This window comes from Sinocyclocheilus rhinocerous, unplaced genomic scaffold (assembly GCF_001515625.1).
Source record: "Sinocyclocheilus rhinocerous isolate Xijiao unplaced genomic scaffold, SAMN03320098_v1.1 scaffold3333, whole genome shotgun sequence".
Lineage (NCBI taxonomy): Eukaryota > Metazoa > Chordata > Actinopteri > Cypriniformes > Cyprinidae > Sinocyclocheilus > Sinocyclocheilus rhinocerous.
In genome coordinates, this window is record NW_015632780.1 from 1 (window position 1) to 14,756 (window position 14,756).

The 14,756-nt window shown below is 36.6% G+C and overlaps 1 protein-coding gene across 1 annotated transcript in view; it reads right to left on the reverse strand.

The window, feature by feature from the left end:
- Positions 1 to 3,274: 3,274 nt before the first annotated feature.
- LOC107743060 (glutamate receptor ionotropic, delta-1-like) overlaps positions 3,275 to 14,756 on the reverse strand; it is a 59,398-nt gene continuing 47,916 nt past the window's right edge. Inside the window, exons 10-12 of the mRNA XM_016556165.1 lie at positions 12,618 to 12,784; positions 9,565 to 9,805; positions 3,275 to 3,793 (exon numbers count right to left, since the gene is read on the reverse strand). Coding sequence (XP_016411651.1) covers positions 3,377 to 3,793; positions 9,565 to 9,805; positions 12,618 to 12,784 — 825 coding nt within the window. The 3' untranslated portion in view covers positions 3,275 to 3,376. The remainder of the gene's footprint in view (positions 3,794 to 9,564; positions 9,806 to 12,617; positions 12,785 to 14,756) is intronic.

The following is a 14,756-nucleotide window of genomic DNA, read 5'->3' on the forward strand; positions in this document are numbered from 1 at the left end:
AATGAAAAATGGTGTGTCTGATTGGTCCAGACGCTACATTACCTTTGTGGAGATACTAGCCTAGAATTGTTCATGCCTCAGTGGCACATATCTTTTTTCTTTGTGATCAGGCACAAGACAAATTACTTTTCATAAAAAAAGAATAGTGCCAGTCTTTCATTATGATTTATTCAAAGCTGTTATAAAATACTCTTTAAACACATACACGTGACCTCTTTACATCAGTATTACATTTTATAAAAGCAATAAGCCCTGTGAAGCCATGATTTACAGTGATTTTAGAAAAGTTAAGCTGGTGTGCCGTGCTAAAAGGGTTAGTTCACCCAAAAATTTAAATTAGCCCATAAATTACTCACCCTCAAGTCATCCTAGGTGTATATGACTTTCTTCTTTCAGACGAATTCAGTCGGAGTTATATTAAAAATTGTCTTTGATCTTTGGTCTTTGATCTTTCAAGCTGTTTCATGGCAATCAGCGGGTGTTGCATGCATAAGTCCAAAAGAAGTTAAATAAAAAGCACCCATCCATAAAAAAGTGTCTCCGACTCCGGGGGGTGAACAAAGGCCATCTGTAGTGAACCGATGCGTTTTTGTTAGAAAAATATTCATTTTCAAAATGTAATAATCACTTTAATGTAGCTTGCGCTCACTGTTGTACCCGGAAGCAGTTCCGGGCGGAGGGCGTATGAGGTCGGCTTTGTGCATGCGCCGCTCAGAAGTGACGAACGCGGAAGCGCAGGGGAGAAATCAAAACAAAACAACGGTCACTAATTTGAAGTACAAAATGAGGATTTGTAAAGAATAATGTCGGAGGATTTCAATATAAGCCAAGAGGAGACTGGTTTTCCTTTGCTAAAGTAAGGAAACTTTGCTTCCTTTGCTCCTTTTAACAAACGTTGGTTTTCACAAGACTCACTGGTGCATGCACAACGCTGAACTCATACGTCATCAGCCCGGAGCTGCTTCCGTGTAGGACTGTTGGCGCAAGCTACATTAAAGTGATTATTATGTTTTGAATATGGATATTTTTCTTACAAAAACGCATCGATTCACTACAGAAGGCCTTTGTTCACCCCCCGGAGCCGTGTGAGACACTTTTTTATGGATGGGCGCTTTTTATTTAACTTCTTTTGCACTGATACATGCAACACCCGCTGAGTGGCATTAAACAGCTTGAAAGATCAAAGACAATTAAACGCAGCCTAATTTTCATTTTGGGGTGAACTAACCCTTTAAATGTAATATTAGATGTGTAGTGTTTCAGATGTGCATTAGTGTTTTAGATGTGTGTACTTTTTTAAATGGTTTTTAGTAATACAATTCCCTGTTTGGTTATTTTGCACATGAACAGTGTCTCATGATGTGGCTTCAGGTCAATACTGAGATACATTTTTATATTAAAAAAAAATTTGGTTGTAGCTACTATAACATCACCACAACAACTATGGGAATAACATATGTCATTGAGAAGTTATTTAATGCGTCTCTGCAACAAATACGGTATGGTCTGGTTACATCTAACAAAGTGTAACTGCACAGAGCACAGAGTCTGTGCTGCTATATTTAAGGCACATACTGAATCTTCAGTTGTACCTTCAAGTGCGACCCTAAGAATGAACATCAATATTTCTCCAAATTGCAACTGCAAAATTACTCAAGCATCAATCAAACGATGTAAACCATATTTCTTTATTAAAGATTAAGAAACTCCAAGCAGCATATTCATAAATAAAATAAGTCTCCCTTATATGTAATGTTACAGACTATGCTATGATACTGTTATATTTAATGGAATATTGGATATTTTTCTCTAAAAATCAAAGGGGCACAAGTGTAAGGCAGTGAAGACACTTAACCCTACAAATTACACATCCTTACCACCACTGTCAGCATCTCAAAGCCACGGGTTGTGTTACACAGTGTAATATATCACTTTGGTTCAAATTAGTAACTATTTGGACTTGTACAAAATATACAGGATATAACCTTGATTTATGACTGACAAGCATATGCAGGGCGAAATCTTCTTGAAAACTGGTTTATGTGCACACTGACAAATGTCCTTCTCTTTATGAGTTGACGAATGGAAAATTTCAGAGTGTCTGTGGAAACCAACAGGAAAATATGCACAAGTAGCTGTAAATGGCGTGAGTGTATAAGGTTGTTCTGGTTTAGGTCACAAACATAATATGGCTGAGATTCATAATTGGTCCGAACCTCCTGAAAAACGATTAAAAAACAGCATGTAAAAAGAAATGTAAAAGTTTAATTGTACAGTAAAAAATAATTCATATGCGTGTTTGGACTATTTAGGTTGCCTGCAAGAGATGTTTGTCCAGTTGTGGGCGTACCAACATGGCTTCATTTACTCCAATCACATATTCCCCTTGTTTATGTAAATTATGAAAATCATATCATATACAAGTTGTTATTGGTGTTTTTTTTTTGTCTATATACTCTGTGTAAATGTTGTACAAAAAATGGTTTTGGCAGAATATCAGAAAAGCAATGATAATACAACTCTTTCACAAATGACAGCATGAACTGGTGTAAAATGTCCTTGATGTACGACAAATTAAGCTGTTCTGTTATGTTTCAGGAATAAAATTGTTCTCTCTGGGCTGGTTGTGCTCACGGGCTGATAGTTTCCAAACAGTCTGAAAATGCAGACAAAATGGAAAAAAATAAGCTTTTTTCAGTTCAGTGCTGCTGCCATGATTGCAAGGATTTAGCTTGTCCGAGACAATATTTCCGCACAAGTCTATACTATTTTGAGTGGTTAGCTTTTGCTTGTTCAGTAAACCCATAATCAACATCAACTCAATGCAAGCACATAAATCTATATCAGTAATCCACAACTAAAATCTGAAAAGGAAGCAAAATTAAAATGGCCTCCATGTTTGCAGGTTGAAGAAGATTTATGACTGTAAAAGGGGTGCATAATTATCTCTTGGGTTCCTACGGCCGTTTATGATCATCTAGTAACAAAACGTGGAGAGATATCTTTTATTTCGGCACTTAGAAAACAATCACAATGAATGAGTCTTTACCCACAGAGAACAAAATTCACAAAGCCATTCAAACAGTCGTTTTGAATAATTTTTATATGTCCTTTTTTGTTATTAATTTGTTTTTGTAACTCAACTTCAAAAATTGAGAATATTCAAAATACACTTTTACTTACTTTGCTCTTTCAGTATTTACAAATATGTACAAGAAAAAATTATTTCTCATGTTTTCATTTTTTTCATAATAAAAATCTCTACATACTCCCCCTCCCCCTCTTTTTACACCACCACAGTTTCCAAAGCTCCAACAGCAGCTCAGCTTTCTTCCTTTGAAAAGCAAGTGTGAGGCAGCACATGGTGACGATGACCTTAGATGGATGTACTATGCTCAATAGCTTCTGGGATGGGTCCTCCTGGTACTGACTGGTAGGACATTGGCATGGGCGTCTTGGCGGGACTCTGTCGGAACAGACCCCCGTTGGGAGCCCTGTGTTTGCATTGGACGGAGGGCATGGTGGAGCTGCTGAGAGGAAGGGGCAGGGTGCTGCCAGGACCCTGGGCCAGCATCCGGCCCACCCCATGAGCTTGCTCCGGGATGAAGGTGCTCACAGACAGACCCGTGCCCGGGTAGGCTCGCACAGCCTCCCGCTGCTGGCTGGGCGGCATGCTGCCGATGTCCAGGGCAGAGATCTCGATAGATGGTGCGGGGATCTGCTTGTGTGCCATGTCCTCGTCCATAAGACTGTTCATACGCCGATGCACCTGTTCCAGGTTCACCTCCTTGTCCTAGAGAGGGTGAGAGAAGAAAGGAGGGACAGAGAGGCTGAGATCTGCTGGTTCCAGGATGGGATTTTTGTTTTTAAGCTCCATGCAAGTAAGGCTTATTTGAGTTACTGCAGGGTGTGCTGCGAATTTACTAAAAATACCCGATTGGAAAGTCCAGATAGTAGAATAGTGTTTGAAAGAAAAGTTTTATAGAATGTGCACCTTGAAATCAAATTTGGCCAGTGGGCATTTAAAATAATGATGCTTGAGTGACACTAAACCTGCCTTTACATTTAACATCACCAACAACATTAGTGCTGGAGCCAACCTGCATTTCATAAAAGACATTAACAATAAAATGTACAGACATTTTTATGATTGCAGTTAATTCTCAGTTAAAACACAGCATGCATTTTAAAACCGCGTACTTGCAAAATATTTGGGTAAACAATTTAGTATGAAAAAGTGTTTTCAAAGTTTGTTTATCATTTTTATGTTTTTTTTTTGCTTTAAAACAAACAAACAAACAAAAAACAGTGCAATTCATATCGCAATGCAAGTATGTGCTGCATTCTGTGGTCAAATAGCTTTGCTTACGATGTATAATATAATGTGAATTGTAAAGTTTTTTTTGTTTGTAACCATAATTATTCACTTGTACCACAATACAAAACACAAAGATGTAAAATCATTGCATTACAGAAGTAAAAATTATGAGGAAATTAAGGCCAGGTGAAAACTAACATTGCTTCCCCACAATCAAGTCTGAGTTTTCTCTTTGTCTTGTCTTTGTCTTTTTTTAGCATACTTTCTGAAGCGTAAATAAATATTGTTTTAGGCCAGAGTTTAAATTTTTAGTTTACATTTTAAATTTTACTTAGTTTTAAACCTAGTGAGAATGTACTTCTATGGATTATAAAATCTACAATAAATTTTATGATGCTATATTTGGGTAAAAAAGGAGCACACGTGTTGCCTTTGGACTGTTGTGTCACTCACAGATCCATATTGTATCTATATTACATTGATATTATTATTAGTAGTAGTAGTAGTAAAATTAATGATTTTTTATTTTTTTTTGCAATTAATTATTCATAATTTAATGTGCCTGTTAGAATGAATTATTCTTTATAAATAATCATGGCATACATTTTAGCCAGCCATATATATATATATATATATATATATATATATATGTATATATGTGTGTGTGTGCTTTCCGGACAGACGATTAGTGGCATTAGTCTCGTGGCACGGCGGATCTCACACAGGCTCAGGGATATCAGAGTAGTTTCCTGCACGGCTTAATGAGGTGTGCGTTTCTGTTTCTATGTGTGTGTGTTTGGACTCTTCATAATGCATTACATTTCTGACATTAAAAATGAATGCTGGCTCTTTATCTCTCTGGTAATATCATGCCGTGAGAGGATGTTGTGTAAACCAGACACCACACGACCTTTCCTCAACAACAACAAAAATACATACCAAAAAATGAGATGCTTGTGATCAGCGCCACATGATTTTCATTTTTAGGTCACTGTGTGTGTGTGTGTGTGTGTGTGTGTGTGTGGATCAAATAATAAAAGTGAAAATGGCTCCATTGCTGGAACACAAAGAAATCGAACATAGTAGTTCAAAGCCAAAGCAGAGAGACCTAACTAGCCCATACGTCCCATCTAATCTACAATTAATTTTAAATATTTATGTTTTGGAATCATGCAGAAGAAATACAGATTGGCTCCAGAGTCCACCACTGTTATAGTAAGGTCACAAACTGTTACACAAAATTATTTGTTAAGGTCTCACAACATATGTAGATTAATGAAGCTATGCAGCATCAAATGCAAAGACACATTAGAGAGTAATAAAGCTTTGGGAGGAATAGGTCAGGAGTTAAGGCTGGAATTGCAAAGCAATTGCACTGGGTAAATTAGTCTGTCATATTAGGTTGAAGCAGACTTGTCTTTACAAATATTTCCAAGGGGATACATGCTTTCACACATTTCCCACAATCGTATCGCCGTTCAGTAATCCTATTTGTCTTAAATAATGAAGAGAGTTGGGTGAAATTTTAAGTTATAATGACGCAATAAGTTTTTTTTGTTGTTAAGTTTATTGTATATATATATATATAATATATATAACTGTCTAACTGTCTAACCAGATGCAATGACTTCCAAACTAAATATGTGCACAAAATTAGTTACCAACACTTTTTTGTTGTTGATGTATTTTTTTCCTAAACAACTGCTACTATACTGCATAATGAATGAAGCCAGAAATGACCAATTACTCCAAAATTCTGACAGTGTATATATATATATAGTCATTCCACCATAGTCAATCAACAGATGGTAAACTGTGACTTGTAAACTACATCCAGAGGAAAGTAAAAATGCAGGGTCAGAGACCTAGCATGTAATTTATTATTGCAAAAAAATTGAACTGGTGGTAAAGATAACCCTAACTCAGCTTTAATGTCTACCATCAATGATAATGAACAAGGTACATTTTTTAAACCAAAACCTGAGCTTTCCAATCTTAAGGAGACAAGAAGAGTGTGTACTAGCTTTGCTTCAGGCCATCCAATCATTTTCAGCTAACTTTCTTACTATAGCGGGTCTTGTTAAGAATCCCCATGGTTCTAAAGTGTAAATTTGAGTCTAATTTCGATTGTGATATTTTGATTTTCCTGCTTGTTACACAAGAGGAGGAAAAAGGTCTGAGATCTGAAATCCAGGGCATCTGCTGCCCTACCAATTCTATTTGCAATGCTATATTATTAACACTAGTGGAATCTTGTTGCTTCTTTCATAGTCATGTGCACCACTAAACAATCACTTGACTGAATTTGTTTCTCATGATCTTAAAACCCTTTTGATCTAAATGCTTTGCTTTTATTGCTTGAGATATGTTTTGAAGACAAATATAAATTGGGCAATTTGAATTTGAATTTATGAATTTAATTTATTTATTTGTGTGTACAAATGAATTTATTTTCAAAACTAAAATTCTAACTAAAATGTTTTTAATGAACAAGTTGGAGCAGATATTGAAGGAAAAGCATCCAACAAGTATCCAGCAAACACAGGAACTCCTTCAGTACTGTTTAAAAAGCATCCCAGGATGCATTTAGTCATTTATTAGGATGTGTTTAGTCATTTAAATTATAAATAAGTAATAGCTTATTGACTCCACAAATAAATGCCACCAATTAAACAGCAGAAGTGTGTTTAACACTAATTTTGATTGAACTGGAAAATAATTTATCATCTTTAATGTGGCATTGTGCTAATCGTTCAAAAACAAAACAAAACAAAAGAAAAAATCTCAAAGCAGGAAAAGCAAAGGCATCATTCTAAACCCAACACAACTTGGAACGTGAATCAGCTAAATGAGCCCAAAAAAAAAAAACGCAAAATAAAGAAATAAATCTTTAATGTTAGATGGCTTCTACATCTGGTCCGGTTAATTCCCAGCCAATCAAAGAAGAGGCCTACAATTCTATTCTGACCTGTGTCAATAGCTTCTGCTTCATCCCAGTCTCTTTCTCTGTCTGTCCAAATGTCCTTGCTCCCCTCCGATGAAGCAGTAGCAATATCATTATATGTCAATGGACCAGAAACCCTTGCCAGTCTGTAATCCTTAGTATCCTGCATGAGATCATAAACAAATGAAGAATAAATGTAAAATAGAAAATATAGAGATAAAAAAAAAATCCATAAAATTCGTCCACATTGACATATAATTGCAACAGGATGTCACACAGTAAATTACTAGGGATTATTGACTGTTTGGGGTTTGAGTTATGTTTTTGGGGTGGCTCTTTTTTTTTTTATAACTAAGCAGGCAGACTCATGCAAGTACCAAATTTGCACACACTTTAGTTTACGGATCCACATCAACCCTGTTCCAGTCTATTAGATGCAATTTCATTGGCAGTGGATGAGGCTTTAGAAAGGCTTATAAAAGAGTGAAGTAATTATTCAGATATTTAGAAATAGGTGATTTGAAGAGAACAGTAAAGTTAGACACTTAATTGCACCATGAAGGCACAGTTATGGGTATAAAGTGTTGTATGAGCCCAAAAAAAAAAAACGCAAAATAAAGAAATAAATCTTTAATGTTAGATGGCTTCTACATCTGGTCCGGTTAATTCCCAGCCAATCAAAGAAGAGGCCTACAATTCTATTCTGACCTGTGTCAATAGCTTCTGCTTCATCCCAGTCTCTTTCTCTGTCTGTCCAAATGTCCTTGCTCCCCTCCGATGAAGCAGTAGCAATATCATTATATGTCAATGGACCAGAAACCCTTGCCAGTCTGTAATCCTTATTAACCTGCATGAGATCATAAACAAATGAAGAATAAATGTAAAATAGAAAATATAGAGATAAAAAAAAAATCCATAAAATTCGTCCACATTGACATATAATTGCAACAGGATGTCACACAGTAAATTACTAGGGATTATTGACTGTTTGGGGTTTGAGTTATGTTTTTGGGGTGGCTCTTTTTTTTTTTATAACTAAGCAGGCAGACTCATGCAAGTACCAAATTTGCACACACTTTAGTTTACGGATCCACATCAACCCTGTTCCAGTCTATTAGATGCAATTTCATTGGCAGTGGATGAGGCTTTAGAAAGGCTTATAAAAGAGTGAAGTAATTATTCAGATATTTAGAAATAGGTGATTTGAAGAGAACAGTAAAGTTAGACACTTAATTGCACCATGAAGGCACAGTTATGGGTATAAAGTGTTGTTTAAAACACTAAATGGAAGAAAGAACAAATTAAAAGGGAAGAGATGACCATTACAAGGTTGCCAAGAATCTAAGGAATTTTCTGGTGTATAATCATTTGGAATCGTTTGTAATATTTGCCACTGCCAAGGAGTAAGGTGCTCTGAAACAACTCTGTATTTAAGGCTTTTTTCCAGCTGAAAATTTCTGGTAATCATTTGGATGTTCAAATCATTTAATATATACTGTATATATAAAAGTTATATGATTTATCCTCCGCAGAAAACTCTGAAATGCAAAAGTACACACCATTCTTACTTAGGATTCAAAGAAAAATCTAATTGGTGGAATATAGTAACTCTGTTCCGAAACCTTGTGAGATGTCTGCCTAGGTACACTTCAAGACATAATAGTCATGTCACAATGTAAAAACTGATCCAAGAAGGTAAGATTAGATACCTTATTTTGGACAAACTCTAAAGCATTACTGCATTTATTGTTTAGAGAGAAGACATTTCTACAATGCAGTGCAATGAGCTCAATGAAAAAAAAAAAAAAATAAATAAAAAAAATCCAACATAGTGCTGATTAAATATATGCATCCAATACTGAAAAGTGTCAATAAAATAACTTGTGTACTATGTGTTTTTATAGTATCACATTTTAACTTACCAAAATGCTAATTGCATTGTTTGAATTGGTGACATGTGGCTCAATGAGCAGAACTATAAAAGTTCTCACTAGGTTTTGAAGCAGAGCTTTTGTGTTCTGAAATGGTCTAAACTCCACAATCACATCTTATTAGTAAATGTGACATTTTAGACTGTAAATCCTGCTTCATCAAGGGCACTGTGCACACCCCAAGCACAAATAAAATCTGTTGTTATTTTGAATAGGTGGGGGGGACCAATTTTGATTTCATCAGGGCACACCTATAATTGTGTGTACTGGAGCTCGACTAAATCGGGGCTCGCATCTGCTGCGGGATCCTTAAAGTAGAGTGTGGCAGTGTCCTCTCCCTGCTCTGTCTTCCTCGCCCTGAGCTCGGTCACCTCTTTGGGCTGCTCTTGCCGACAATGATTGCTGTTCCACCACATTTCCAGTGCGGCCACCAGACAGGCCAACAGGAGCCCCGCTGCTAGGATGCAGAAGACGCCGGCGAAGCTATGCAGCTTGAGCGAGCGACCGTCCGGTTGGGCATTACTGTGGCTGTTGAGGTCACAGCGGCCAGTCCGAGGCCACCACTTCTGTTTCAAGACATCCAGGTCTCCTTTCTCCTGCAACTCCAGAATCCTGTGAAGGATGACAATGGGATGTACTTATTTTATGTGAAGTTTTTCTTATGGTTGCTTCCTTTCCTCTCAAATTTTCTGAATGCAGCCTGTGCACGTTAGCCAATCAGTTAATTTGTAGGTGCCTCTCTATGTTTGTTGACCAATAGCAGACGAGGGAGTGTTTGAGAAACTGTTTGGAAATGGTTGTTATGGGTGGCACCTCTAATTTTGTTGTTCTTGGCAAACACCACAAATAACTAACACAATGGTACGGATAAAACAGAGCTATTTTGCAAGGTGGCGAGTTTGTCCCCTAACTGGACCCCTAAACATAACAGCAATGGGGCATTAGCAGTTTGCATAAAAACATACAAACAGGATTATCCAAATTAGCCACCAATTTGGCAAAACGAAAAATAGTTACGAATTGCCATAAGATTGTGCTGGACCAACTGGCAACCACCTAGCAACATCTTAGAAACTATCCATAACACCATTAGGAGTGCAAGGCAATGCCCTATAGCAAAGTTTTGCACAAGCAAACACCACACACATTTTCTACATGCACAGATGCACAGAAATCACCTAAAGCAGCTCAATGCCTCACCGTAAGCAGATTAAATGTTTATACATTTTATACCTTTGCTGGTACAAACAAAAACTAGTAAAGTAAGGACATGTTTAAGTAAATAAAAAGATTTAAAAAAAAAAAACATTTTTGTCAGTGAAGGGCTCATCCACAAGTAATACAGGTGTTTCAGTCTCTTCAGTGTAAAATGCAACATGCAAGGGGGCTACCAACAGTTGAGAGTGGTAGAGAGAACAGATAATGATGGGCCAAAAAGCAAAATAGTAAGATGAATTCTTCACTTAAGAGGAGATGACATTATGGTTCACTGTGTAATAACCTGCAAGCTTCCTCCCAGCTACCTCAGAATGCATTTCCCCAGTCGCCCTAGGCCTTTTTTTATTTTTGGAGATTTTTGCTATTCTTTTATAAGATGATAGAGTGTAGATAGTAAAGTAAAAGTGAGAGAGGGGAAATGGGATCAGGGCCCAATTTCACAATATTGTTAGCTCACCTTGAGCTAAAACAAACAAACAAATAAACTACTCTTTATAATTATTAGTTATAATTATAATTTATATATATATTGTAACTATAAAGTGTTTAACATAAAGAGTTTTATGCAACTGGCAGGACTTGAATCTTGGTTCCTATGAGTAAACAGATCGGCCTTCCAATACACTTGTCATGCAGATATATACTTTTTTTTTTAATGTTGGGTGTCACATGTTCCCCGTTTTGTCTTGTGTTTGGACCTGAGTTTCTTGTGCCAGTTTGTAGTCTTTTGTAGTTTCATTTCTGTTTTGTTGCCCTCGATTGTGTCCCCAGGTGTCCCTTGTCTCCTCGTTTTCCCTTGTGTACTTAATCGCTGTGCTGTGTTCGAAATCACCCGCTATACCCTCATTCACTATTCCCTACATTAGTCCACTAATATAGTTCAGCTGAAGGAGTGAATAAAAACGAGTGAGCGAAAATCGGACGCTGAGTGTGCCGGAAGGGCTGCTACTTTTGCATAGTTTGTGCTTGCTGTTTAATAATCATTAGAAAACTTTGCAAACTAGCAGCTCCAGTAGTAATGAAAATAACTATCTTGAACTGTCATAGAAGCTAGCATGTATAAACATTCAGTAAAATATTGAATAGTCAATTATAAAGAAATGTATACCTGATATGACGCTGTACTCACATTGAACCAGGAGTTGCAAAAGTGGATGGATGGATGATCCAGCTGCACGTGCCATCTTCTAGCAAGATGAGGTTATTCATTCGTCACGACTCTCACAGTGCATTATTGGTCTTCTCTAGCCATTGAATGTACATTAGTTGTACAATCGTTATTTTGTGGTACATTATGGGATTGCACTCGATAATATCCACTATGGTTTTGGACACCACTACAAATGGCTGTCCCCTCAAATAATGCCTCTTTTAAGTGTATAGGGGGTGATTTCGGACACAGCCCCGGTTTCCCTGTGTTTCATGGTCAGCTGTTGTGTAACACTAGACAAGAACTACAACATAAAAGTCCAAACATAACACAAAACCGGGAACATTTGACACTGGGTATTGCTGGTGGTTGGGTCATGCTAATATATTATAGATAGATCAATACAGAGTGAGTGAGAAGGCAACCAAAGATCATTATCCAGCTTAACAAAATCCAAAGGCAATGCAATTAAACAATCTTAATTGGTTACAAGTGATTATGTGGAGCTTTATACAGTCTGCTGGCATCTGTTACATTCACAAAGGGATCAATTTGTAATGCATGTAAAACTAAACCCAAGAAACAATTGCTAATGTCAAATCATGGCTTTGTGTGCAATAAGACTGGCTGTGAGTTGTGGGAAATTCAAGGCACCTATGAAATTGTGAGTCATTTTTGTGGTAACTGTAGCAGGTTAATGAAATACACTTGAAACATATGTCTGCAGAATCTTGAAATGTTATTGCATGTTATACTATCTCTTGAAAACATTCAAAAAACAACAGAATATATATATATATATATATATATATATATATATATTATATCATTCTATAAGAAATGTGTAGAATTGTGCAAAATATTTCACCTCATTCACTTTTTGTACGAGACATTGGTTTTTGCAGTAGCTAGAGAACTCTTCACCATACAACTCATTAAATTCCCCAAAGCATGGTCAACTTAAAATAATTATGACAATAGCTTTTGCCTGAACAACAGATACTCCTTACACCATCTGCATGTTATTTTTAAGAGGTGAAACTTAAAAATACTCACTTTTGGGAGATGAGGTCTCGGTAAGGACTCCCATGCTGCATAGCGATTCCATAGCCTTTGCTGCTCATGCTGTTGCCAGCTACAGTGATGGTGCAGTCGTCATCTGTCAGTGCTGCATACTCCACCACGGCCATGTCCCACAAAAATGCATAAGGTCCTTTTTTGGCCTGCAAAAAAAAAAAAAAAAATTAAAAATACAGCATCATTCTTAAGGTTCATTAAAGCCCATTCACAACATAAACGAAAACTGTATTAGTGTTAACTGTTCATTACAAGTGTGTGCTGCAGTTATGTAGTCTGTCACATTAAATGATCATGCTAAATTGCTGAGTGGGTTCTGATTGACTGTGAATGTTTTTATCCTTCATCAAAAAAAAAAAAAAGTGAAAGTGATTCTAATGATATAATTCTTTTGTGACGTTATTGTTATAGCTGTGTTGTGGACATCCCTATTCTCATAGATGTATAATGATTTTTAAAAATGTATAACCTTAGTGACTGGAAGCAATAAAATGGATCATTATTTATATCCACAAAGGTTATTATTGTTTAAGTGTTTTATCATTGCAATCACACTCTGGAGACTAATCTTGACTAATCTATTGAGTTCTTTCTCGTTAAAAGGAGCTTCATTGATCTAAACCTGCCCTCATTGGCTGATTCAAAGGATTTCACATCCTCAACACATTATGCACTCTAAAAGCTTCTTCCTCAAACTCCTCTAGTCTTCCTCTTTGATCTTTTGAAAGTTGTTTTCTTTGATTTTCTTAAGAACTGACACTGAATGTCAGTTGTTCATTTCAAAAGGGTACATTAAGAACTTTTAAAAGATGACTAGAGAGAAAAGCCTCTTGTATAGACAGTTCTAAAAGTTACCAGCTCTAAATGTTAACGACTGATAGTAAATGGCAAATACTTTCCCTGAAGTCTACAAGGTAGTGCTAGGCAGTCCACTGAAAATTTTAGAGAAAATGAAATACAATGGGGTATTTATGGGTATACAAGTTAAAGCAGTATTATTAAATCTATAAAAAGTATCTTAATCAGCAAAGTTTCTTCTACAAAAACTGTCAGCATAGAAAGTAGAAAACATTTCCGCCTATAATAGCATTTACTTGGTTTTAGTTTCTGTACAGTGAGATATGTGATTGGATGAAAACAAATAAAAAAATCATTGGGAATCACTGACCTAGCAATCAGACCTAGCAACCAGTGGTGTAGTAGTTACTCAAGAGGTGAGCATACTGTGAAATTATCAAGATCCCATTGTGTGTTAGTCCTGCTTAATGCTGAAGCAATCTACTGGCAGAGGCTTATGCTGGTGTTTTGTTTTTTTTCTCACTCAGTGAATGGCTATGTCTGAAAATTAACTCTATAGCATACGAGTATCGAATGTAATTATTTTTTGTGGCTTATTGTACTTTTAATAACTTTTTTCCCCCCATCAAGCACATCCTGCAGTTTAGAAACAGTAGGCTAAATTTTATGGCAAATCACATTAACCTTGCACAAACCGGTAAATGGTAAATGGTAAATAAAAATGTCTAGATGTCACATGCAGCTGGTTGCAGGAGCAATGAGAATTTGAGGCAGGATCTAATCGCAGCGGTATACTCATTTAAATAACATTCAAAAACCAAACACAGGAGAATGGGAGAGAAAAACAATACTGAGATGCTGCAAACTATAAAGAAGAGAACTGACAATACACAACTGAAACAGAGGGCTAGAAATGCACAGCTAAAAACAAAGAAGAAAATAAAGGCCAGGTGGGGAAAATAAATTAACAAATAACAAGTAACCAGGAAAATTAACTCAAACAAACGCAAAAACAAGGGAAGACACAGATGAATCCTAACAGAAACACAGTCCTGGTCCTGTCCAGGTGTTAACTAAGTGTGCATACATACATATTTGTGGACCAGGATTAACCCATGTAATAGATGTCCTATAAAAAGACACTATTCGCCTATGCCCAAGAGGAGGCCATCCCCCTTACTGGGTGGGATCTCACTCCAATAGGGCACCGTAAACCCTGCGAGGGAAATGCTGTCTACAATTCAGTATGAAAGTCTCTGTTTTGATAAGGACATACCTTTTGTACAGCCTCCAAAAAAAAAAAAAAAAAAAAAAAAAAAA